This window comes from Rana temporaria, chromosome 1 (assembly GCF_905171775.1).
Source record: "Rana temporaria chromosome 1, aRanTem1.1, whole genome shotgun sequence".
Classification (NCBI taxonomy): Eukaryota; Metazoa; Chordata; class Amphibia; order Anura; family Ranidae; genus Rana; species Rana temporaria.
In genome coordinates, this window is record NC_053489.1 from 241,976,106 (window position 1) to 242,004,026 (window position 27,921).

The following is a 27,921-nucleotide window of genomic DNA, read 5'->3' on the forward strand; positions in this document are numbered from 1 at the left end:
TACTGGTCAGTTTCACACGCTTGATGCTGCCAGAGCCGCCGAGTGTGGAGAAGGGAGGAGGAACGGCGGTCAATGTAAAATATCGGCCTAATTTCTTTACCCCCGAATGCCTGTATACTTAGATGTGACCGTTTTAATCATCAACCATGTGAGTTTCTATGTTGTACCTTCATTAAATTTAATCATATTTCTACACTTGGAGTCGCCTCGCCTTTTTTATACTCAGTTTTGACATGACGCTACTCTTACATCAAGACAGACATCGCTTGTATATCAAGCCAAACTTTGTTAAAATTTTGCTTATCTTGCAAAACGCTCTCAAACCAAGGTTTTACTGTACTTGAAGTATTTCCTGGTCAGCCACCCTCTGGTACACAAAAAGTAAGGGAAGACCCCTCGCAAGACACATCAATTAAAACCCAACAAAGACTAAAGCAGTTACACCCAAAAATGGAACTTCCACTTTAAGTGAAGGTGACCCCCTGACATGCTATGTTTGGCATGTCATTTTTTGGGGGGGGGGGGGGTTGGAGCAGAAACTCTCTTTTTAGAGGGTTTCAGTTCCAGCTCCCACTTTCTCCCAGGGCTCCGCGGCACCGGAAGGAAGTTCACCTATAGCCCCTCCCTTCCTGAGGGAGGGAGGGGAGATAGGCCAACGACAGTGCGCAGCGAGGCTCGTGCCCGGTTGTGAAGCCACAGTCGGGGAGAGGAGCAGGGCTTCTCGCGCCCGCCTTCACTGGACCGGGGGACAGGTAAATGTCAAATTATTAAAAGTCAGCAGCTGCAGTATTTGTAGCTACTGACTTAATATTTTTTAGCCAGAACTCCGCTTTAACACCTATGCCACTTGTTTATTGCATGCGTTTCCCAAATTAGTTTAATCTCTTGCACATTAGGGAGTTCCAACAGGCATGCCTGCAATTCATTTATAATTTGCACATTTTGTGTTGTCAGGAGGAAACATCTTCATTCTGCATCTACTCTGCCATGCAAGCCCTGGCCACCTGTCATGCACAAGAATGGAATCAAATATACATACTTTGTCTATGTCCAACTCCAAGGGAACAAAGCCAGAATGGACCCGACTAGAGCATAAAATAAGATTTTAATAAAAGACAAAAAAAACAAAAACCATCAACAGTCATTACTAATCCATAGAATACTCTAAAATGACTCTAAAATTTGAGTACGGTATATACTCGAGTATAAGCCGACCCGAATATAAGCTGCGCCACCTAGATTTACCACAAAAAAACAGGGAAAACGTATTATCTCGAGTATAAGCCTAGGGTGTCCATCTGCATGCCTCACGTTGCCTCACTGTGCCCATGTGCATGCCTCACTGTGCCCATGCCTAGACTGACGTTTAACATGGGAGTCTATGGAAGGGGTGCCTGGGGTTGGAAAAAAAAAAAAAAATTGCACACTTATATAGGAAGAGTGGGGCTATATGTGTGCCAAAGGGTACCCAAAGTCCAGGAGCAAAAAGGTGACTCGAGTATAAGCCGAGGGGGGCATTTTCAGCACAAAAAAAACAAAGTGCTGAAAAACTCGGTTTATACTCGAGTATATACGGTAATACTCAAAGTTTGATCTAGGTCAGTGCCAGGATTTTTTTTTTCCCCAATTAGTATCAGTGTGTTTTAGGTAGAAGTTAATTTAAAAAATAGCGCACTATTGTTTGTGGGCTGTACTACAGGTACAAAACATACACACATGTGGTATCACTGCGATCGTCGGGAGAAGAATTTATTATGGTTTTGTTCTTCAGTGGAAGGTTGTGGAAGTAGCAAGAAATTAACAGCTAAATTTAAAGAAAATGTTTTTACTATTTTGGGCTAGTTTTCCTTTGAATAAAAAAAATAAAAATCAAGGAGATATCCATTACCATTTATCACCAAATGAAAGCCCAAGATGTCCTGAAAAAAGAAAACGTGGGATAATCCCCCTGGATTCACAGAGTAGTTGTGATGATATGTATGGTTTTACTAACACATGTCAAGGTTGTAACATTAGAGTTGTGCTTAATTTAGCTTTGTTTTACCCTTTAGGTGCAAAGTGGTTATTCAACATTACTCACCTTTACTCAGCAAACCAGATTTACCGTATTTATCGCTTTATCGCACTTTTTTCCCCATAAAATCAGGGGGAAATCGTGGGTGCGCGATATACGCCGATAGCATACCTCGGAGGGGAAGGAGGGGGACGAGCGCCGGCCGTAAATCACCGAGCCGTCATCTCCTCTCGGCTGTCGCATCACACATGCACAGTCCAGCCTCCGCCACCAGCATTGGACCAGAGATGGTCCAATGCCGATGGTGGAACTGTGCATGTGTGACGAGACATTCATGGGCACTGACCCTTAGATTGCTTCTTTAAAGTTTATTTAAAAAAAAAATCCAGAAAATTCCCTGTTAAAATTGGGGTGCGTGTTATACGCCGGCGCGCGTTATACGCCGATAAATACGGTATATTGTATTTTACTATAAAATATACCTGCGTTTGCAACCCATTATATAGTATTAGGCATCTTACCAGAATGTAGTCCGTTTGATAGGTGGAGAGCATTAGCACAGACACATTATGCTCAGCCAGGGGAGCAATGACCGACTTTGCAATCTTTGTAACGCCTCCAGTCTGTATTCCATTGGACAGCACATTTAGGACTCTCCAGGTGTTCTCTGCCACATGAAGGAAATCTGACTTCGCAAGCTCTGCCGGGGACACAGAAAAAGTAAAAATGAGGGCAAGAACACCGATGTCACATCATGAAAGTCTAATGGCCCATACACACGATCCGAATATCAGACGAAAACGATCGTCCGAGGAAGAATAGTATGATTTTCGGATCGTGTGTACTTTCAAGAGCTGATCACGACAGTTCATCCGATATTATTCGATCGGACAAGCACAATAATTTTCCTCGTACGATGTCAGATCGTACGATTTTCATTTAGTCAGTATAGTTGTCGTCCGAAAATACAATACAAATACATTACAACACATGACATCACTTCCGATTTTTTTTTTCTGTCGTACGAGAATTTGTGACTTTAATAACCCATTTCATTTTACTTGCGACTATTAAGCGAAAAAAGTCGTACGATCCGTCGTACGATATTCGGATCGTGTGTACGGGCCATAAGGCTGCATTCACACCTGAGCGTTTTCAGCTCATCTCAAAAGTTCGAAAACGCCCAACAAGCAAAATACCATTCATTTAAATGTTCTGTCACCTAAAGCTTAAAAAACGACATGAGCTTCTTTTTAGGCAGATTACAGGCGTTTTTTCAGCTTTTTACATTGGTGACCTTTTGACCTGTACAAAATCACGGCAAAAACACAGGCTAATGGCCCGTACACACGATCCGAATATCAGACGACGGATCGTACGTTTTTTCGCTTAATAGTCGCAAGTAAAATGAAATGGGTTATTAAAGTCACATAAATTCTCGTACGACAGAAAAAAATAAATCGGAAGTGATGTAATTTGTTATAATGTATTTGTATTGTATTGTATTTTCGGAGGACAACTATACTGACTAAACGAAAATCGTACGATCTGACATCGTACGAGGAAAATTTCCGTGCTTGTCCGATCGAATAATATCGGATGAACTGTCGTGATCGGCTCTTGAAAGTAGTGTACACACGATCCGAAAATCGTACGATTCTTCCTCGGACGATCGTTTTCGTCCGATATTCGGGTTGGTGAGTATGGGCCATAAGCAGTTATCAGTAAAGCAGGTTTCATCTATATTTTAGGTCATTTATATGCTATAAACCATCAATTCTAAAAGTACAGTTGGACATATAGGAATGACCACTATGGATTTACCCATTCTTAAATTGAAGGGAAAAAACTAGATGGCTATAAATAGAGCCACCCAGATCACTTTTTCCTGAACATCCGATTGCCAGCTATTAAAAAAGAAATATCAAGCTTATTATACCACTTGTATCGAGAATGTTTTTTTAGGCATTTGGTGCACATCAAATAGATCTAGAATATCCCCCCTCCTAGTCACCAGGGGGAAGCTTTGACATGTAAAAGCAAAGTGCTGCCTTTACCAAGATGACTTCCTCCACACAGACATAGTACAGAAGAAGGCATGGCAAGTCAGTAAAGGCACTTTCACATTGGGGCCATGCCGCTTTAGCGGTAAAGCGCTGCTAGTTTTAGCGACCAAAGGGTTAAAACTGCCCGTGTTGCGATGCTTTCAAAGCAGGTGATCGGCTTTCATATAAAAGTGGTCTCAGTGGCAGATTCGCCTCAAGATCACTTTTATTGGGGGTGGGAAAGGGCCACCCCCTCCTGCCGCTTACCGGACTCGTTGGTAGAGGAAGAGACAATTGGGTCCTCTTTTCTCACAGGCTAGATGCCAAGCGAAGGTAAGATGGCACCTGCTCGGCTCCACATCATCGTATAGCAGAAGCCCAATACTTCTGCACAATGTTCTTAAAGGGGAAATGTATTTTTGTAAACAAAAAAAAAAAAACACAATTTAATTTTCTTATTGCATTTTAGTGAAAATATGAGATCTGATGTCTTTTCTTTTTGACCCCAGATTTCACATTTAAGAGGTCCTGTCATGCCTTTTTCTATTACAAGGGATGTTTACATTCATTGTAATAGGAATAAAAGTGATCCAGATTTTATTTTTAGTTAAAAAAAAAATCGCCCCTTCTCGCCAAACTTGTGTGCAGAAAAGAACACATATGTAAGTCACAAGGTTTCTCCGCGATCGTTAGAGCAAGAGCAATAATTCTGGTAAAAGACTTCCTCTAACTCAAAACTGGTAACCTGTAGAAATTTTTAAACGTCGCCCATGGAAATTAAGGGTCAAAGTTTGTCGCCATTCCACGAGTAGGTGCAATTTTGAAGGGTGACATGTTGGGTATAAATTTTCTCGGCGTAACATTATCTTTCACAATATGTTAAAAAAAAATTAAAAAAAATTGGGCCAACTTTATTGTTGTCTTGTTTTTAAATTAAATAAAGTGTATTCCCCCCCCCCCCCAAAATGCGCTTGTGAGAACATTGCGCAAATACGGTGTGATCAAGTTTTGACACAACCGCCATTTTATTCTCTAGGTTGCAAGAATGTTTTATACATAATATATAAAAAAGGACATTTTGGATGTTTGTGTACTGTCCTGGCATTTTTATTCAATAATGTTTGATAACAGAATAAAAGATAATTTTTTTTCAAGGGTTTTGTCATTTTATTCTCGATTTAGGAAAAACCAAAAACCCAGCAAGTAATGACTATGACCAACAAAAAGCTCTATCTGTCTGAAAAAAAAATGTATCTAAAATACATTTGGGTTCAATATAACTCAGTGTGACTGAGTAATTGTTAGTCAAACTATCACAGCACAGAAAACTGAAAAATGGCCTGGTAATGAAGGGGTATTACAGGCCAGTACTCAATTGGTTAAGATTGTAAGCTTCTTCAAGAACAGATACAAATGGTCCTCTGTCCTTCATAGGATTACGTCAATGCTATATGAACACCGGAAAATAAATCATGTAAAAATGTAAACAGAGCATGTCCCTGTGTTACTTGGAAAGTAGCACTATGAAGAATTACCAGACCTCTACACATTCCAACTAACACTTTCAGATGGAGATGCTGGATGAATGGACTAGATAAAATGTGATTACGGAGGAATCCCCAATAGGGCTTTTGTAGGAAAATCCCATCCAAAAGAATTTCACTAAAGAAAGCAATCCTTTCAGCTTTCCATGAATATGTGAGAAGGCTTAGATTACAAAAGTTGGAAAATGTTTTCACCCAAAATGTTCCTTAGAGCCCTTTCACGCTGGAAACGCCTATAGCGGAGCGTTAAAATAGCGGTAAAACACCGCGATTTTACAGCATTTTCAATTCATTTCAACGGAGAGGGGCGTTTTTGGAGTGTTTTTTTCAGCGCTCAAAGGCTGCTCCAAAGATGCTGCTTGATATTTTCCCCGCGAAAACGCACCAGTGTGAAAGGGCTCTTAAAGAAAAATGTCAGGTATGGTATATTTCATAGTTGGATCAGTGTGACTATGTACAGTCAGGGCTTTTTTTCAGGGGGAACTTGGTGGAACTCAGTTCCACCACCTCTGGCTCAGACCCTTTGGGGGGGGGGCTGCTCACCACAATCACTCGTAAACACAGAAGTCTGGTTTAAGTGTCAGCTCTGCACTCTGTGTGTAACCCCTCTGAACTCTGCACTCTGTGTGTAACCCCCCTGAACTCTGCATCTAATGCAATCTTGGTATTTAATGCCCAATTAAGACCCTCCTACTATTTGTGAAATTTGACTGACCACACCCACTATTTAAAGTGATTTGGAGGGGGGGGGTGTGGGTGGAGGGGTTTTGGGGGGTTGTGGTTGAGTTCCAGCACCTATTGTTTGAGAAAAAAAGCCCTGTACAGTATTATACCATATCTGGCCAATGTCCCTGGATGAGACACCACTGATCTCCATTTGTATCTGGTTTCTGAGAAACAGCGAGTTTGATTTACTAAAACTGGAGAGTGAAAAATCAGGTGCAGCTGTGTAGGATAGCCAATCAGCTTCTAACTTCAGCTTGTTCAGTTAACCACTTCACCCTATGGAAGAATTGGCTGCTTGGATGCGTTTTTGAAAAAAAAAACACAAAACAAAAAAAAAAAAAAAAACCACACACACACACACCATTTTGTACTTTTTGCTCTAAAAAATAGCTTCTTTTTTTATTTTTATTTTCAAATTGGGACTATTTCTTTCCTCAGTTTAGGCCAATCTGTATTCTACATATTTTTGGTTAAAAATAAATTAAAAATAATTTACAAAAAGCGTTTATGGATTGGTTTGCGCAAAAGTTATAGCATCCTCAAAATAGGAGATAGATTTATGGCATTTTTATTATAATTTTTGTTACTAGTAATGGCGGCAATCTGCGTTTTTTTTATCGGGACTGCGACATTATGGCAGACATATCGGACACATTTTTGGGACCATTGGCATTCATACAGCGATTAGTGCTATAAAAATGCACCGATTACTGTGTAAATATCACTGGCAGGGAAGGGGTTAACACTAGGCGCGATGAAGGGGTTAACAGTGTTCCCTATGTGTGTGTTCCAATTGTGGGGGATGGGACTGACTATAGGAGATGAGAGATCGTGGTTCCCAGCTCGTAGGAACTCACAATCTCTCTCTCCTCACAGAACTGGGACACGCGCGTCGGTCCCGCACACATATGTAAACGGCGATCGCCCCACGTGAGGTATCACTGCGAACATTATAGTAAGAGCAGCAACTCTAGCATCAAACCTCCTGTGTAACTCTAAACTGGTAACCTGTAAAGACTTAAAAATCTCCATAGGTGATGCTTTATAAGTATTGTAGATTGGCACCATTACACAAGCATGCTCAATTTTACAGTGTGACATGTTAGGCATCTATTTACTCGGCGTAACATATTTTACCAATCAATTTGGTATTATTATTATTGTGTTTTTGCTCAATAAAATTCACTAAAGTGTATTGTTTACTAAAAAATGTTTTAAAAAAACAGTGAGACATATAAAATGGCAACACCCACAATTTTAAATCTCTAGGACATCCGCTTAAAAAAAATATACAATGCTTGGGGTTCCAAGTAATTTTCTAGCAAAAATAAATAGATTTTCACATATACACTATATTACCAAAAGTATTGGGACACCTGCCTTAATGGCATCCCAGTCTTCGCCCGTAGGGTTCAATATGGAGTTGGCCCATAGTTTTACAACTAAAACAGCTTCAACTCCTCTGGGAAGGCTGTCCACAAGGTTTAGGAGTGTCTATGGGAATGTTTCACCATTCTCCCAGAAGCACATTTGTGAGGTCAGGCACTGATGTGGACGAGAAGGCCTGGCTCGCAGTCTTCGCTTTAATTCATCCCAAAGGTATTCCATCTGGTTAAGGTCAGGACTCTGTGCAGTCCAGTAAAGTTCCTACACCCCAAACTTGCCCGTCCACGTCTTTATGGACCCCACTTTGTGCACTGTTGCGCAGTCATGTTGGAACAGGAAAGGGTCATCCCTAAACTTTTGCCACAAAGTTTGAAGCATGAAATTGTCCAAAATGTCTTGGTATGCTAATGCCTTAAGGCACAGGTGTCAAACACAAGGCCCGCGGGCCGAATCCAGCCCTCTAGGATATTTCATGTGGCCCCCGCACCTCTCCTGCAGCTGTAGGAGAGCTCCAGCCCTCCTCTGGTCCTCCTCCAGACCCCTTACTTTCTGCTTTGAAGCAATGCATCCACCTTCTTCCCAGCAGCAGCATAAGGAAAGGGGGGTGTACTGTGATGTAAGGGAGAGTGGTGGTGGAGTGGCTCTTGACATCTAATGTAAAGGGGAGGGGGATGCACTGGACATCTAATCTTACAGATGATGGCAATCATAATGTTGATGCAGTCGACGATGAAAAGGAGTTTGATACCACTGCCTTAAGGAGTTCCCTTCACTGGAATGAAGGGCCCAACCCCTGAAAAACTACCCCACACCATAATCCCCCGCTCTACCCAATGATTTGGACCAGCGCACAAAGCAAGGCCCTTAAAGACATGGATGAGCGAGTTTGGGGTGGAGGAACTTGACTGGCCTGCACAGAGTCCTTATCTCAACCCGATAGAACACCTTTGGGATGAATTAGAGCCAGGCCTTCACATCAGTGCCTGACCTCACAAATGCGCTTCTGGAAAAATGGTCAAACATTCTCATAGGCACACGCCTAAACCTTGTGGACAGCCTTCCCGGAAGAGTTAAAGCCGTTATAGCTGCAATGGGTGGGCCAACTCAATGTTGAACCCTACAGACTAAGACTGGGATACCGGTCACGTGTGTGTAAAGGCCGGCGTCCTAATACTTTTGGTAATATAGCGCATTTTGCGAGTGAAAAATTGCTTCTGGCGAGCGTGGGGGGCGAACGCTGCCGGTAGGCGGGGTCAAATGGGAGCCGTTTATTTTTGTAACATAATTCTGCATAAAAAACATTTCAGTGTCATTTTATGAGATAATTAACAAGGGTGTGTTTAGGGGCGAGTAACCTCTAAAGGCTTGGCTAGTAGCTCAGGAATTTTGAGCTCTGATAGTATGTGAGAAGTGTCAGAATTGGCCCGGGAGGTTTTTTATTTTCTAAATAGGTTCCTTTAAGCTAGTGCATTGTTGGTTCACTTACCCTTTCCTTCCATTTCCCTTCTAAATGTTTTTTTCTTTGTTTTTTGTCTGAATTTCTCACTTCCTGTTCCTCCTCAGTAAACTGTTCTGGCTGACTAACCCCCATCCAGAACGGCTCTGATGGGGGCAAGTTTACTGAGGAGAAACAAGTGAGAAATTCAGACAAAGAAAAAAACATTTAGAAGTGGAATCGAAGGAAAAGGTTAGTGAACCAACAATGCACTAGCTTAAATTAAAGGAGTTGTAAAAGGAAAAAAATGTTTTTGCTGAAATGACTGTTTACAGGGTATAGAGACATAATAGTTAACTGATTCCTTTTAAAAATGATTAAAAATAGATAAAAATCAATCATATAATGTACCTCTAGTTTCAGTTTCGTTTTTGCATGTTTCCTGCTTCTCTGCTGCACAGAGCCAATACAGGGCAGTGATGGTTTGGAAAACGAAACCGATTGGTGTTGAGGGGTTTTAGACACACAGTAATCACACCTTCTTGATTAGTGACCACAGAGAGAAAGCTCCCATGACTTTTTTCATCAGGAAACAGACAACCAGAAAGTGTTCAGAACAGAGAAGGATTACAGCAACATCAGAGCAAAACTGAACAATGAGGACATGAAACCAGGACTGCAGTAAGGTAAAGGAAGCTATTTAGCTAAACAAATGTTTTCCTTTAGTGTCCCTTTAACCTATTTAGAAAATAAAAAACAAACCTTTACAACCCCTTTAATGAAGTAGAGACAGAACATGTCTCATCTGCATTAAAAATCTTTCGCTTTTGCACTTTAAACTGCTCAAAGATTTCCATGAATCCCTTCTTTGCTCTGTATTAGGAAGGAGAGGCTTAATTTCAGTCGTCATACTTCTCCTCCTGAACAATGCTTTCATGTTAAAAGAGGAAGTAAACCCTCTTAAAAACAAATCCCCCAAAAAAAAAACTGCAAGACAAAGGCATAATGAGCTAGTATACTAGCTCGTTATGTATTACTTACCTTAGATCGAAGCCCCCGTAGTGGTCCTCGTCTTCCCCTCTGGCCGCCGACATGTCGTCCCGGGAGTAACTTCCGGGTATTGCGGCTCCGACGCTGCGATTGGCTGGAACCGCGATGACGTCACTCCCACGTATGCGTGCCAAGGTGCCATTGCTTCAGTGTGCATGTGCCGATGACATCGGCACATGCAGGGGACAGGGGATTTCTCCTAAACTGTAAAGGTTTAGGAGATATCCTCCTTAGCAACAGGTAAGGTAGGGTTACCTGTAGCATAAGATTGTAAAAAAGGGGTTTACAGCTACTTTAAAGGGTCACTAAAGGAATTTATTTTTTTAGCTAAATAGCTTCCTTTACCTTACTGCAGTCCTGGTTTCATGTCCTCATTGTTCGTTTTTTCTCTGATGTTGCTGCAATTCTGCTCTGTTCTGGACACTTCCTGGTTGTCTGGCTCCTTATGAAAAAAAGTCATGGGAGACTTTAGTTTCGTTTTCCAAGCCATGACTCTCTATGGCACTGTCCAGCACAGAGGCATAAAATAACAAGGCAAAGACAAAACTAGTTTCAGTTTCGTTTTTGCATCTAGGAGGCACATTATGATTGCTTTTTATCTACCGTATTTATCGCGGTATAACGCGCTCTGGCGTATACCGCGCACCCCCAAAGTGGCCCCCAATCCTGTGGGAAAAAAAGATTTTTTGTTGTTTTGTACTTAGTTTTGATGTCTTGCGCGGCGTCCATCTGCGGCCTCGTCGGGTCCGGCGTCCTTCTGCGGCCTCGGCGGGTCCGGCGTCCATCTTCGGCGGGTCCGGCGTCCATCTTCGGCGGGTCCGGCGTCCATCTTCGGCGGGTCCGGCGTCCATCTTCGGCGGCGTCCTCCCGCTTGTTTCCCGCCACGACTTTGAACACTGCGCCCGCATATAGCGAGCGCAGTACACTCGTGAATCTTCGGGCAGGCTCGGGCGCCTCTCGCACTGACGTCCTGTACGCTCAGGACGTCAGGACATCAGTACGAGAGGCGCCGAGACTGGCCGAAGATTCACGAGTGTACTGCGCTCGCTATATGCGGGCGCAGTATTCAAACTCATGGCGGGAAAGCGGGTATCGGCGTATACTGCGCACCCACGATTTTGCCCTGATTTTCAGGGCAAAATACGGTATTTTTAATCGGTTTTAAAAGGAATCAGTTAACTATTATGTCTCTATACCCTGTAACCAGTCATTTCAGCAAAAAAAAAAAAAAATGTCCTTTAGTGATCCTTTAAGTATCATGTTCATAGCTTTAGGCTCTTCAAACTGCATCCCTTTGAAGGAATCCTGTGGACTGAATTAGAGAGTCATTATAAACAATCACCTTGTAAAACAACCCATTCCATTTAAAACTAAAATGAAAAAAAACACAACAACAACACACACACACACACACACACACACACACACACACACACACACACACACACTATAAAACACCTTTTTTTTACAAGTAATCACTTTCCCTCTGTTCTCAGCTGCATAAGAGCTGGGGGAAGGAGAAGCAACAAGCACACTGAGCTTCCCAGTGAGGGGCTATGCAGAGGGGGTGTCAGGGCAGGTCTGAACATTGGAGATGACCAGGCTGTGTTCCCAGCATAGCTAGAGAACTGACCACGCTGTGCTCTTCTGCTTACAGTGATCAGTTTTTAAAGAGGAACTGCAGTTTGCTCACATCATTTGTAATAAAAACAGCTTTGCCATTCTAAAGCTTCCCTCCAACCACTTTGCATATCATTTTATATAGATTCTGTACTTGGCAAATGTGCTGCAGAAATCTCCCTCCACCGAGTCTGGTTGCAGCCATTTTAACTGTGGGCAGCTGAAGCTGCTGCCTGTTCACTTCCTGGATTTACACAGCCACACACCTCCAGCTCTGCAGCGCTCATTGGCCCTCTCCCTTGCTGGCAAATTATCTCTCTCATGTCATAAGCCTAGGTTTTTGTCCCAGACAAGAAACAGGAAGTGGCCTGTATAAGGTATTTACTGGCAGGAAAAAAAAAAAGTTTTACCATCCAAAAGTAAAAAATAAAATAAAAAAGATAAAAATAAAAAACAAGGGCAGCGGATTTAATAGATAGATGAAAAAACAAAAACAAAAGAAATGACTGAAGTTCCGCTTTGATAGGAAAGCAGAGGGACTGGCAGGAACACCAGGTATTTCACACAAAAAGAAGCGATACAAAGAACAGGAAACGTTTTCATACAAGTACATGGTACAACAGGCACATATCAGGAATATGAAGTGCTGTGGAAGCAGGAAGGACATATAAAAATCTGCACATGAGCCGCATTTGTCCACACAGTGTAAAGACACTGCTTACTTCTGGTGTATGGGATGTCCTATAGCTGTATACAGATACCCAAAGACATGAATGGGCTAGGGTGGCTATACACAGCAATGTGCTGCTAGCTGCATACAATAGCACACAGAAGTAATACACCACACACACTAGGTGCGTTATGGATGTGTATGCACTTCATCCATTAATGTCTATGAGCTTCTGTACACAGCTCCAAGACATCCCAGACACCAGATGTATGCAGTGTCTTGTCACAGAAGGAAAATGCGCCCATGTGCATGTGGCCTTAAAGCGCAGCTGTTGATTTTCTTGTTGTCAAACTGTTGATTGTTTAAGCAATGGTTTTGTGTTACCCTTAACCACTTGCTTACTGGGCACATATACCCCCTTCCTGCCCAGGTGAAATTTCAGCTTTCAACACTGTCACGATTTGAATGACAATTGCGCAGTCGTGCAACGTGGCTCCCAAATAAAATTGACGTCCTTTTTTTCTTTTGGTGGTATTTGATCACCTCTGCGGTTTTTATTTTTTGCGCTATAAACAAAAATAGAGTGACAATTTTGAAAAACACAATTTTTTACTTTTTGCTATAATAAATATCCAATAAAAAAAAATTCTCAGTTTAGTCCGATACGTATTCTTCTACATAATTTTGGTAAAAATAAAGATCGCAATAAGCGTATAGTGATTGGTTTGCGCAAACGTCATAGCGTCTACAAAAAAGGGGATAGAATGATTTTTTTATTATTATTATTTTTTTTTTTTACTAGTAATGGTGGCGATCTGCAATTTTTGTCAGGACTGCGATATTGCGGCGGACACTTTTGACACATTTTTGGGACCATTCACATTTATACAGCGAACAATGATATAAATATGCACCGATTACTGTATAAATGTGACTGGCAGGGAAGAGGTTAACAGTAGGGGGCGAGGAAGGGGTTAATGTATTCCCTAATTAGTGATTCTTACTGTGGGGGGGGTGACTGGCAGAGGTGACCGATGGTTGTCCCTATGTACAAGGGACACACCATCAGTCTCCTCTCCCTGACAGGACGTGGAGCTCTGTGTTTACACACAGAGCTCCACGGCCCTGTCTCTGTGACTGCCGATCGCGGGTGCCTGGCGGACATCGCGGCCCGCGCATCGGCACCTGACTGACGTGGCAGGGGCGCGCGCTCCCCCCAGTGGCCTGGGGACCGTATATAGACGGCCTCCCGGCAATTCAGAGCCGCATTGTGGCCGTAAAAACCCACTGTGCGGGCGAGAAGAGGTTGTAAAGGTTTGTTTTTTTATTTTCTAAATGGGTTACTTTAAGCTAGTGCATTGTTGGTTCTCTTACATTTTCCTTCAATTTCCCTTCTAAATTTTTTTTTCTTTGTCTGAATTTCTCACTTCCTGTTCCTCCTCAGTAAGGTGTTCAGTAAGCTGTTCTAAATGACTTTCCACCGCTCGGATGATGGTGGAAAGCTTACTGAGGAGAAACAGGAAGTGAGAAATTCAAACACAGAAAAAAAAGTGAAATTTAGAAGTGAAATGGAAGAAAAAGGTAAGTGAACCAACAATGCACTAGCTTAAAGGAAGCAATTTAGAAAATAAAAGACGAACCTTTACAACCCCTTTAATGAATACTCACTACTCTACTAACTAGAGTTATTGACACTAATGTAGGTGGATTACCAGACGCTTACACCCTGTATATTATCCCTCCTTCCCATTTAAAGGATAGTGTCACCTTTAGAACAGGCCCTTCAATTCAAAACCAAGTTAATGGCTAAAGAAAATAGTTTAATAAGAAGTAAAGCTCAACAGGGTGTATAACCTAACTTTCAGGGCGCATATTATCTTTACAGGAAAGAGGAAAGTTTACCACAAGCGATACATACCACAAGGTCTACAAACCACATAAAGAAGAGCATTTATTGAATATAAGCACACAAAATAAGAACAGAACAGTAAATTACATTATAATGCTGACATGTGAACTGGCACCGCAGCCCTTGGATCCTGATGCACAAAGGGGATATTTGGAAATTGCATTTGCACTTCTACTCAAAACGCCCCTTGCTGTTGCTAATCTGGTAATCACCATTTAGTAATCAGTACAAAAAGGTTGGTGAAAAAAATGTGTCGCTACATTAACTGCATCCTCCCTAACACCCCTCACTCTCTTCCACGGCTTCCTCTTTCTGAGATAAAATGCGCTCATCACCTGGCTGCAAAGTAATCTAAAGCTGGCCCAACGCTCTTGTTTTTTTGGATGAAACAAAACAAAAAAAGAAGAATATTCCTCTATCTGCACAAATGAGGTAGATGTAGGAATCCCTCAAAAGGATGATGTATTCTGACAGTAGCTCCCACTGCTGTTAGAATACACTTGTCACTGGCTGCAGCTGCTGATCAAGAAAAATTTTTCCAACAAGTCCGTTCAACAGAAGTAGATCACACAAATGACTGCTGCGAGAGGGGACTGCAACACACTAATTGGCTGGTCCCTGCTACCCCAGAGGAATTGTGAACAGTCAGCTTAACCCCTTTAAGACCATATTGCACGAAACAACGTACCTGTACATAGTTTTGTGTAATAGATGCTCGGGAGCTGATGCAAGTGACCTGCGGCCGCGATTGTTTCGCACAGAGGCAAAACGGAGTAAATAAGGCGGATCCGCCTTCTGAGAGGGGAGGAGAGAGAGATCAGCAAACTCACTCTCTCTCTACTCCCTGACAGGGAACACTTAATTTGTTGGTCATCCCTAGTGTTAACCCCTTTCCTGCCAGTGTCATTTATACAGTGATCGGTGCATTTTTTTTTTTCCCTCAATATTATTTATTCTCAATATTTTTATTGAATTTTCAAATAAAAATACAAACTGTAAACATATCTGTAGTTACACAGTGAATGAGTTACTAATAACAGTATGCAAGAAAAATATAAAAAATAGTAAAATAATTGGAATGCATATAAATATTATGTCACTTATCTTTAAAAGGTTCATAAATCCCGAAGAGGGGATCAATTTTATGAAAATGTATTAGAGGAGTAAGTAGAGAAGCAGAAAATAAAGGATATATATATATATAGAAGAAGTATTGAGGTTATCATATTAGGAGTATATAAAGCCCATAGAAATACCAAAAATAGAAATAATAAAGGAATAAAAGTAGTAATAGGTGACTTTTGTGCTTAAGAAGGGTAAGAAGCATCTGGTGAGTGCATTTTTGTAAAGAGCACGGGTTGTCACGCACAGAGCAAGAACTGAATTTCAGCCAGCAACGTTGAAGTTTTAAAGCACAAAAGTCACTTATTACTTCTTTTATTCCTTTATTTATATTTTTGGTATTTCTATGGACTTTATATGGACTCTATTTATGTCTTTTTTATGTTTTCTTCACTTTTAAATTACACGTTTTCTCACTCCCAGCAGAGAGTACAATAGTAAACACCCGACCGGGGGTCTATTTATCTATTTATTGCATTTTTGCTATCATACTCTGCCCATTAAGGTTGATGGTTCACCTTTAACTAGCACCATTCACTCATACCGGGTTGAGGGCATTTTAGAGTAGCAAACACCCGGCCGAGGACGTTGCTGCATCAGCAAACACCCGGCCGAGGGACCAAAATAATTTAAGTTATTTACATGTCACGCTTCACATTTCTCATTGAATAACACAGTTTCTTATAGCCTATACCCAGCTGGGGGTAACACCATTTTTGGTTGCAGTATTTTTTGACCTTGTTGCACTGTCAGCGTCAGGCTGACTCCCCTCCCACTAGAACAGCGCCATACCTACACCTCCTTTCAAACATAGAAAATTGTTTATTGATTGCAAAAACATTACTCATAACCTAAAATGGTTGCTCATCTCCCAATATACACTCAAATCAATCTAAAAACAAACATCCATCTCTCCCACCATCTGATTGTCAGTGACCAAATGGTTTGGATATAGTGAAAATGACTGTCCAAACTTTAAATTAAAGCATCATATTGATCCAGGGGGGATCCACTGGATATGGGATGCTTGAGCTGCTGGATTGGATCTACGCATGCATGTGGTTGTAGATCTTGAGTTCGTCATACTAAGAAGTAGGAAAACGTACATCATTATTTGTGATTCAATATCGATATTTTTCAAGGTTGTATTGATTCTATTGTAGTAATAGATGGTGTTCAGAGGGGACCACTTTAGGAGTACTGTGAACCAACTGGCTATGCTGCAGCTGTATGGTTCTACTTTAGGAAGTACAATAGGGTCTTGGCCACCCCTCTCGCACTGTTACATAGAAATAGCATAGTCCTTCCATTAGATTCCCTAGATTGTGGGTTTGTTCCCCAAGATGATTGCGAGTTCTCACAACAACCTTGATTGTTAAATCAAGAGGAAAGTATGTATATGTCATGGCATCCCGGTCCATATACTTTGAATGACATTTGTTAAAAATTCCACTATGATGGCGATACATTCATTTTCACGACCAGGACTTCAATGCTAGCATTTTTTCAGTTCAGGTCCCTGACACCAACTGATGCCCTACTCTAAGGCCACCCTCCCACCTAATAACTATCACAATAGCTCCGCCTGTTACCCAAAAACTAAGGAAGTTACAGGTAAATCTAAACATTTATGCAAATTTTGTGAAGCTGCAACGTTTCCTGAAAATCAGTATGTTGGGTACAGGAATTTGTTACAACAAAAACACCAGAGAGGATATAGCACCTACTAAGGCTACCATAAATTATTATTGGACAAGCATAATAAAGAAACAGCAGTAAAGAAGCCAGAACCCCCAGGGGGATGCCCCCCCCCCCTCAACTCACCACCCCACACCAAGGCTTCAACCCCATTCCCTAATCCAAAGGCCCATCCCACTCCCCCCCCATCAGATCTATATGGCCAGATTCAATAAATGTCACACTGTGTGATACTCAACAGCTGGGGTAGGAATCAGTATACAAACTGAATATATAAAATATTCAGTATAATGGGAAAAAAATATAAAAATCTATGCCCTGAGGAAGCCCTGGTCAGTGGGAGAGATGAAACCCACAAGGGAACCCCGCCTCCCCCCCCCTTCAAGGCAAGGATTCCTTTTGACATACCGTGCACAGAGACCGTGCACTACAGCATGTTTGCTATGAATGTTCTACTAGCAGTTTCATGCAATAGATTGAGAAAACTCTAAGTGGATCGACCGAAGTAGTAAGACAAACACTGGCATACAATACCTGCTCTAGTCTGTATAACTCAACTGTTGCATATGTTCCATTAGCTTGTATAGGGCAGACAGCCAGTTACCAGTGCAAAGCCCATGATGTTGATCAGAAAGCTGAACTCTACCTATGCATTGACCTTGGTTTTGCTCCATACATGGCTTAGAGAGTGTTGGCCAGTACTAATTCAACTACAACACATACCGTTTATTGAGGACAGATTGCCATCTCGGGTGGCTGGACTTGGTTTGTTGTATATGTGGACTGCATCCAGGATAATTAGCATAGGGTACACAGACTATGTACTGGTCAGTCTTCCTCTGGCCGATATTCCTAGTATGTGAGCTTATCACTATCCAGTGTCTTACAGGCTCCACAGTCTAGCTGAAGGTCAGTCAGCTGCTGTATACCCCGATTGTCTTAGAAATATTGCAGGGCCAGCTGGACCGAGGCGTGATAAGAGCTGATCAAGGAGACCAGATGGATCATCTGTTGCAAGCTCAACTGGTATAGGTTCTGCAATTTTAGAGAGGGTTGATTGGAACCAATAAGAGGTTGGACTAGGATTACATGCCCATTTACAACATCACATGTGGTTCTTTGTTTTTAAAGGATCATCTGAGTTATAGAGGCTGTGATAGCTGGATAATGTGATGGCGGCAGCCTAGTTTTCTCTTGCATGCCCTGCTGTCAAGCTGAAGGTCAATCAGCCACTTCAAACACTAGTGGTATAGCAGTCATTGCATAGCAGGAGCAATACAAAGAATAAAAACTTAAACGAAAAGCTTAAACGAAATGACCTCTACTAGTGTGTTTGTTTTTTCCCCCCATTATACACTATATTTCACCATGTATACTGGTTCCTGCTGCTGAGTATCACACAGTGGGATTTTTTAGGATCTGGCCATAAAGATCTGAGGGGGAAGCTGGGTTTTGTAGAGATGAAGTGGGATGGGTCTGTGGATTAGGGAGTGCGGTGGGAGCCTTGGTGCGGGGTGGTGGGTTGGAAGGAGAGCATCCCCCGGGGGATGGGGGTGTTTTGGCTTTTGTACTGCCTTTTCTTTATTATACATGTCCAATAATAACATTTGATGGTAGCCTTAGTAAACGATATATCCTCTGAGATGTTTTCGATGCAATATTAATTTTTGGGCACCACCTCCTTATACCACTCCCAGGATCTGGCAATTCTGTGTGGGTTTCTTTCAGAATTATATTTGTTGGCTGGAGTTGCATTTTAGAGCAAAGTGCAGTAACTAGTAAAAACCAAACTCATGAATCAGGTGAGAGCAGGGGTCTGTAAACTTTTCAGTATGAGGACCACATGATATATTTAACAAATATAAATGAATAAAAATGTAAACAAATTAATAAAAAAAAAATTGAAGGATTTTAAAAGAACTTCAGCATAACAAAGCAAAGAAATTACAAATAAAACAAGCATTATTAAAGGCTGACCAAAAAATAAATTCAGTCTGCACATTCTCATCAGGGATCCCTTATATTGGAGTCCCCCCTTACATCAGAGCCCCCTCCTTTACATCAGGGTCCCCGCCTAACAGCAGAGTGCCCCCATCAGGGTCTCTCTTTACATCAGTGCCCCCAGGGGGTGCTGCTGAGGAAGGAGGAGAAGCAGAGACTGTGCACACCAGCTGTGGGCCAGATAAGCTCTTGTAGAAAGCCACACATGGCCCTTAGGCCTTAAGACTGCATGTCACTGCTGCTGAGGATTCTGACAAAGTTGAGAAACCTAGTCTGTTCAAGCTCCTAAGAATCTGGCAGCGCTGGCAGAACATGGGTGGAACTGTAGTTCCCAAATAAAGGGCAGCAATGGAATGAGTCCAACTTTTGTGAAGCATCTGGGGAAACGTTTAGGAAATGGCAGAAGGTGTGTGCCACCTGCTGCAGCCAAACTAAATTCAACTTTAGGAAACAAATGCAAACGTCACAGATTGTTTCTGAAGTTCTCAGAATCATTACAGGGTACGTGAAGGTGGGAGCTTTGCGAATATAAAACTCCCAGAGTGCCAATGAATCAGAACATTAGCAGGCAGTAAGGTGAAGCAGCTCCAATTGTCATCTGTGAGGTACTTCTCTAGTTTACACATACTTACTCATCATGTGAGATGTACAAGTATGAGCTCGCTGAGCGATAGGAAAGGGTAGCTCACTACAACATCATAACAGAGTAGGGCGTCTGCTTTCCTTCCTGGTATTATTTCCTTTCCACGTCTGTTACAGTAGGATCTGACCAAGGCCTGCTCCAATACACTTCAGTGTATAAACAATACCACAGTATTGGGGACAGGCTCTCTGCATACAGACATTTGGAACAATTCTCTGTAGTCTGGTGTGGCAGAAGCAGAAATGTGCTGGCAGTAGCACATTCTGTGTGTCCCGTCTATTAACTCCAATAGTAAACACAGAGCGCAGATCACAATACTGAACATGTAACCACAAAGAGGACAAAATGTTCAGACATTCACATTAGGTGTGTACATTGTATGGTTGATATGATCAGCAGTCAGATGTTGTAGTCCCACAAGTAACACCTTTGAAATTTCACACAGGAGTCAATTAGTTATACATTAGCCCACAGTCATGAGGAGACCTACAGGAGGGTCATGATAGCTGTGACTAAGAACAAAAGAGGATTAGGACAGCCGCACTCCAATCCAACATGGCTTTATTGTAAAAAAAATGAAAACAGGCACTACAAGTCACAGCAACGAAACCCAGGACAGCTGACGCGTTTCACACTAACAGTGTTTACTAATAGAGCAGAAATGCCCAAAGCCCATTATGTTGAATGGGGATGCAAAAGATCAGATATCAGTAAATGTGTCAACTATTTCAAAGATCGGGCATTGTTTACTCCCACTGGGCACGGTCTGGCTCCCCTAAAGTCTGAAGAACGGTAAACTGGCCTTTTCTTTAGAAAGTTGGAGACTCCTGTTCTACATTATCCATAACAATGTAATGCTTATGTCTCCATGCGATGGGATTAGTTTTAGGTAGGCACAGACTAATGTGTATGGTGAGCTTTTAAGCCCAACTCAAACCATTTATTCCAGTTGGGGGGTGGATTAGAACCTCTGTCAGGTTTATACAGCTGTATGGGTTAGGGATAGTTACCCTTACTTCTGGTCATGAAGACAGGGTGTTACAAACACAAGTAGTGATGGGATCTCTCACGAATGAGACACAAAGAATGAGAATGTATCCAGTAGTGTGAGGACAGGTTACTATACTAGGCAGGTTTTCTATACTCAGAGTCCTTATTCTTGGTGACATCAAGACTCTCATATTTTTAGTTCTGATATTACTGTGTCAGTAAATGTGGGGTAATCTTCCTAATGAACACAGAATTTAAAATAAAAGCCATGACTCCCTCGATAAATTAAAGTGATTATAACGTCTATTTTTTTTCTCTAGCAATAACAAACATGTCACACTTACCTGCCCTGTGTAGTGGATTTGCACAGAGTAACCCTGCTCCTCCTCTTCTCGGGTCCCTCTTCGGCCCTCCTGGCCCCTCCCTCCCGTTGAGTGCCCCCACTGCAAGCAGCTTGCTATGGGGACACCTGAGCTGTGCAACAGCTCCTTGTGTCCATTCAGACACAGAGGCCTGGCTCGGCCTGACCCCCCCCCCTCTCCTGATTGGCTGAGTTTGATTGACAAGGAGCCAATGGCACCCCTCATGTGTCTCAGCTAATCAGGAGGAGAGTCATGGATGGCCGAGGCACTCGCAGACATCGCTGGAGAGAGATGGGCTCAAATACGTTTTAGGGGGGCTGCTGCACACAGAAGGCTTAGAATGCATTAAAATAAAAAACCTTCTGACTTTACAACCACTTTAAAGAAAATAAAAATTAATTATAATAATTATATAATGGAGTTGGGCTTTAAGGGCAATGACATAACTCATTCACCAATCAAATTTAAATTTACTAAAGTTAACCATTAATGTGGATGATTTGCTGGACTTACTTTACATTACTGAATAAGCCACAGTCTGTCCATAAATGTAAAAGCCGATCCCATCGTGGTCACATACATTAGCACACACTGTTCAGATTGATTCAGATCATGATTGGTATATGTGTGTGGGTGTATGAAGAAACTATTAGCATTGAGCCCAGTTCTCAACACATGAAGACAATCTGACTACTTTGGGTACACAAATATGTTCTTTTATATTGTTAAAATTACAAACAAGGGGCCAAATCCTCAAAAGGGATACGCAGGCGGATCTGCTGTTCCGCCTGCGTATCCCCGTGCCTATCTTTGGAACTGATCCTCAGAAGCAGTTTTCCAAAGATAGGCAGAAGATCCGACATCTGTAAGAGACTTACACTGTCGGATCTTAGGATGCAGTACCGCATCCGCCGCTGGGGGCATTTCGCGTCGAAATGCCGCTTCGCGTATGCAAATGAGGACTTACGGAGATCCACAAAGCTTTTCAGCTTTGTTTTTTCTCCGTAAGTTTACGTTTGCATACGTAAAATTAGGGATGCTTTTACAAGGTGTAAACTGTTTACACCTTGTAAAAACAGACCTTTTTTTCCGATCGCCGCGATTTTTTTTTAAATTTGATTTTTTTTTTTCGCCTTATCTTTTTTTTAACCCGTCGCAACTTTATTGTCCCGTCGCAATCCACAAAGCCCGGCGTAACGTAATTTTGCGCGATGCACGTCGGGAAAATGACGTCACAAGCATGCGCAGTACGGCCGGCGCGGGAGCGCGCCTCATTTAAATTGTCATCGCCCCCTGGATAACAGGACCGCCTTGCGCCGGGAGAATTTAGGTTACACGGCGTGTAATTTCTAGGTAAGTGCTTTGTGGATCGGGCACTTAGGTAGAAATTTCCCGCCAGTGTAACTTAAATGGGAAAAGTTAAGTTAGGCTACGATTTTGAGGATTTGGCCCAATGTTCGTGAGGCAAATTGCAGATTCCTTCAGTCAGACAGCACAGAGGCTTAGCAGTTAGCACTGCTGCCTTAGGGCCCTTTCACACGTACGGACCGTATGTCCGCATTTTCATCCATCAGTTGCGGATGGAAACGGGACATACATTGGTCCCTATGTGATTGCGGGTGACCATCCGCTGACACCCGTAATCGTCCGCCTCCGCAAAGATCCGATTTTTCGGACGGAAGAAAATCCTATTTTTCTTCCGTCTGCCGGATCGGATGAACACGGACATACGGTCCGTGTTCATCCGATCCCCCATAGGGGAGAGCGGAGGAAAGACAGGGCGGTCCCTGCACTGTGTGCGGGGACCACCCTGCCAGCTCAGCTGGGATTTTACGGAGGATCCCCGCTGAGCTTTTGCGGACACACGGAGCGGATCATTACTGATCCGCCCGTGTGAAAGGGCCCTTACAGCACTGAGAACCTCAGTTCAAATACCGGCAAGGACAAGAAGTTTGCATGCTCTCCCTATGGTTGTGTGCGTTTCCTCCCATACTCCAAAGGCATGCTGCTAGATTATTGGCTCCTGTCTAAACTGGCCTCCCAGTATGTGCCTATGATAGAGAAGGACTTAAGACTGTAAGTACCTTCACGGCAGGGACTGATGTGAATACACAGACTGAAAAGTGCTGCACAAATTAAATAAATAATATAGAATATATCATAATATAAAATGACAAGAAACTGCAATATACAATAAGACTCTACAAAAGTGATACAAAGGGGGTTATTTACGAAAGGCAAATCCGCTTTGCACTACAAGTGCACTTGGAAGTGCAGTCGCTGTAAATCTGAGGGGAAGCACTTCTGATTTATCATCCAATCATGTGCAAGCTAAAATGCGTTTTTTTATTTTCCTTGCATGATCTACAGTGACTGCACTTCCAAGTGTGCAAATAACCCCCAAAAAGTGTTTGTCTATACCTTTAAATCCCTCTTCATCCAGCATCACAGTGTAGTCTTCTGGAGTTTCCGTCAAACTGAAAAACTTGCATCTGATAAAAAAAAAGTATAAAAGTAAAAGTGTAAAGAATAAAAACAAACATCTACAGTATACGAACAAAGAAAGTGTTCACGCATGGAAACATAAGAAAGACATTGAACGCAATACATAGGCAATCAATAGGGTTGATTTACTAAAACTGGAGCATGCAAAGCCAGGTGCAGCTGTGCATGACAACCGATCAGCTTATTCAATCAAAGATGAGCTCCAAAGTGGGTTTAAAATTCAAAGTCAGCAGCTACAAATACAGGTCCTAGAAAACAGCAGGGACCAATCAGAACGCACAGCGCGACTTGCACATGCGCAGAAGGAAACAGGCTGTGACGCTGCAAGGCTTCACTTCCGTTTTCCTTACTGAAGATGCTGGCGCCTCCGTCCGGAGCAGAGGGGTGGATTAGCTTTGGTTGAGGACATCAAGGCAAAAAACCTGTGTGTAGCAGCCCCCCCCCAATTACCTACCTGAGTCACTTCTCTCTCCAGTGATGTCCACGATCCCCTCAGTCATCCAGAACACTCCTCCCGATTGGCTGAGACAAAGCAGTGGCACCATTGGCTCCCGCAGCTGTCAAAGTCAGTCAATCAGGGGAGAGGGTGGGGCCTGGGCCGATGTCTGAATGGATACACGGAGCTCTGACGTGGCTTGGGTGCCCCCCTGTAATAAGCCGAGGGGGCACTCAAAGGTAGGGGGGGCTAGGAGCAGCAAAACTGGACCCAAGAAGAGGAGGATCCAGGATGCTCTGTGCAGAAGTGTAAGTATAACATGTTTTTTTTTTTGTAAAGCACACAAGCATTTACAATGACTTTACAAAAAGTGAACCTCCGCTTTTCGGAACCCTCCCCCCACTCCGGTGTCACATTTGGCACCTTTCAGGGGGGAGTGCAGGTACCTGTATAATACAGGCATTTGCACCCACTTCCGGGCATAGACTCCTGCAGGAGTCTCGCCCCTCCCCGCTGTCTTCTGGGAAACACACTGGTCCCAGAACACAGCAGGGACCAGTCAGGACGCACAGCACAGCATGCGCAGTAGGGAATCGGGAAGTGAAGCGGCAACCGAAACCTACCTAAACCATCCGATCGGATGGCAGATTTAAATGAGATTGTAGTGTGCGTGTTGAGTGCAGGGGAGAAGAGGCTGCAGAGACCAATCTGTCGGTTTGGGGGATGAGAGAAATAAATGTGCTGTACCCGGCCCCCCTAGAGAAGATCCAGTATTGGTTAACCCATGCAGTGCAGGTAGAGCGGCACCATAAGGTAGGTCTTTTCGTGTTCCAGAAGTCTACCTTTAATGACGATACAGTGTATGCTCCATCATCTCCTCTATATATCAGTCCTATAATAATGAGAAAACAGCTGACAGCATGGACTTCCCAGCTCAGCCAGTGGTTGCCTATAGAAAGTGTCTGTATTATACAGAACGTTATTTCTTCCTGCCAGGCTGTACCCATGAAGGAGGCTGGCACCATGTGACCACGAGGTCCCCTGCTTATCGTTGTGGTGGGTGAGGGTGGTGGTCTGTCTCTCTGGGGAGGACACCATTCATTCCCTGGAGGACTCACCTGGTCCGGTGCCGGAGGAGCAGTAACTTGACAAGCGGGTGTGTGTAGAACCAGAGACCGGACTTGTCTATGCTGGTCACCCGCACCCGATGCTCCAACAGCTGCAGGTCCATGGTGGAAGAATCCCCGGATCCAGCGTGAGCACCGAGGGGCTGCACGAGCGTGCAACGGGGCGTGTCCTCCCGCGTCTAGGGCGTGCCTAACGGACGGGGCGGGGCTTACTCTGATACATGCCACACCATGCAGGCACGCCGCTTGTTCTGTTTTGGGTAATAAAAGGAGGTGAGGAAAGAACAATCCTGTCACATAAAGCGGATCTTCTTCATACATGTTACCCATGTGCTGTTCTATTGCTGACCAAGCCTTTTCTGGAACTTTTTGTTTACAAGTTACATTTTTTATTTATTGCTATAAGATAACTTAGAACCCCCACCCAAACATTATATATATATATATTTTTTCTCTCTATCGCAGTGATACCTCACATGTGTGGTTTGAACACTGTTTACACTTGCCAGCACAACTTACGTATGCGTTTGCTTCTACGCATGAGCACGGAGGGATGGGTCGCTTTAAATGTGTTTTTTCTTATTTATTTTACTTTTTATTTTTACACCGTCCCTTTTATTTATTTTTTGTTATCACTTTTATTCCTCTTACAAGGAATGTAAACATCCCTTGTAATAGAAATAAGCATGACAGGTCCTCTTTATTAAGAGATCTGGAGTCAAAAAGACCCCAAATCTCTCATTTACCTTTTAATTACTTAAAGCGGTGGTTCACCCTAAGAAACCAGTTTCTACCATTAAATCCAGCATACTAGCGTGAGCTACAGTATGCCTTTATTTTATTTTTTTGCGCCGTACTCACAGTTTAATGCCGTAGTGAAGTTTCAGACTCCCTGCGGGGAATGGGCGTTCCTATGCAGAGGGAAGATGATTGACGGCCGGCTATGGCGCGTCACGCTTCCCGAAAATAGCCGGAGTAGGTCTCGGCTCTATTCGGCGCCTGCGCACAGACTAGGAGCTGACTGCGCAGGCGCCGTGAAGAGCCAAGTCCTATTTCGGCTATTTTCGGGAAGCGTGACGCGCCAAAGCCGGCCATCAATCATCTTCCCTCTGCATAGGAACGCCCATTCCCCGCGGGGAGTCTGAAACTTCACTACGGCATTAAACTGTGAGTACGGCGAAAAAAATAAAATAAAGGCATACTGTAGCTCACGCTAGTATGCTTGATGGCATGCTAGAATTTTTTTTTTTTTAGGGTGAACCCCCGCTTTAAGGACCAGCCGCTGCGGCAATGTGTCTCGATTCCGCAAATCGCCGCCATTGTACGTCAGCTCGTACACAGTGATTTGTGGGCGCGCGTGCCCACCGGCTACCGGGGGAGCCAATCGGTGGGTGGGGCGGACTCGATGTCGCGATTCCCTGCGGTGACAGAACAGGGATCAGCCTGTGCACACGAGACGCTGGTAAACGCGTGTTCAGAGGCATTTGGACAGCTTTTTCAACTGCTACTGAACACATTCAATGTTATCCTATGTGTCCATGCACACAGTCACCTTTTTCTGCGTTTTTCGGCAGTTGCGTTTATGCTCGTTTTTTCAGAAGCAAAAAAATGGGTTCAGACCCAAAAGTTTTCGCGTTTTAGACGCAAAACACAGGCAAAACTTCACTAAATGCGGCAAAATGAGGTACCGGCGTTTTGCCGCGATTTCTTTTATAGGCGTTTTTAAAGGTGACCTATTTTTTTAGATTAGAAATCTCAAAAATTATGGCAAATGATGAAAAACCATTAAAAAAAACATAAAAAACTGTAATTGCTTGCATTGCATTGTGGACAATCCACAAGTTGTGGCAGGTGACGTGGCCAGGTGATGTGGCCAGTGGACAATCCACAACTTGTGGCAGGTGACATGGCCAGGTGACGTGGCAAGTGGACAATCCACAACTTGTGGTAGGTGACGTGGCCAGGTGATGTGGCAGGTGATGTGGCCAGGTCACATGGCCAGTGGACAATCCACAACTTGTGGCAGGTGACATGGCCAGGTGACGTGGCAGGTGACGTGGCCAGGTCATGTGGCAAGTGGACAATCCACAACTTGTGGCAGGTGACGTGGCCAGGTCATGTGGCAAGTGGACAATCCACAACTTGTGGCAGGTGATGTGGCCAGGTGACGTGGCAAGTGGACAATCCACAACTTGTGGCAGGTGACGTGGCCAGATGACATTGCCAGGTGATGTGGCCAGTGGACAATCCACAACTTGTGGCAGGTGACGTGGCCAGATGACATTGCCAGGTGATGTGGCCAGTGGACAATCCACAACTTGTGGCCAGGTGACGTGGCAAGTGGACAATCCACAACTTGTGGCCAGGTGATGTGGCCAGGTGACGTGGCTAGGTGATGTAGCCAGGTGACGTGGCCAGTGGACAATCCACAACTTGTGGCAGGTGACATGGCCAGGTGACATAGCAGGTGACGTGGCCAGGTGATGTGGCAAGTGGACAATCCACAACTTGTGGCAGGTGACGTGGCCAGGTGACGTGGCAGGTGATGTGGCCAGGTGACATGGCCTGGTGATGTGGCAAGTGGACAATCCACAACTTGTGGCAGGTGACGTGGCAAGTAACGTGCCAGGTGATGTGG

General features: G+C 43.4%; 1 protein-coding gene across 2 annotated transcripts in view; it reads right to left on the bottom strand.

Moving 5' to 3' along the window:
* Positions 1–25,488, bottom strand: part of CASTOR1 (cytosolic arginine sensor for mTORC1 subunit 1) — a 76,484-nt gene extending 50,996 nt beyond the window's left edge. The window contains exons 1-3 of one of the 2 annotated variants that reach the window (XM_040351998.1): positions 25,275–25,488; positions 23,637–23,707; positions 2,536–2,714 (exon numbers count right to left, since the gene is read on the bottom strand). In XM_040351998.1, the coding sequence (XP_040207932.1) occupies positions 2,536–2,714; positions 23,637–23,707; positions 25,275–25,387 (363 nt within the window). In that variant the 5' untranslated portion in view covers positions 25,388–25,488. The remainder of the gene's footprint in view (positions 1–2,535; positions 2,715–23,636; positions 23,708–25,274) is intronic. The other variant, XM_040352000.1, reaches the window with a different exon arrangement.
* Positions 25,489–27,921: the final 2,433 nt, after the last annotated feature.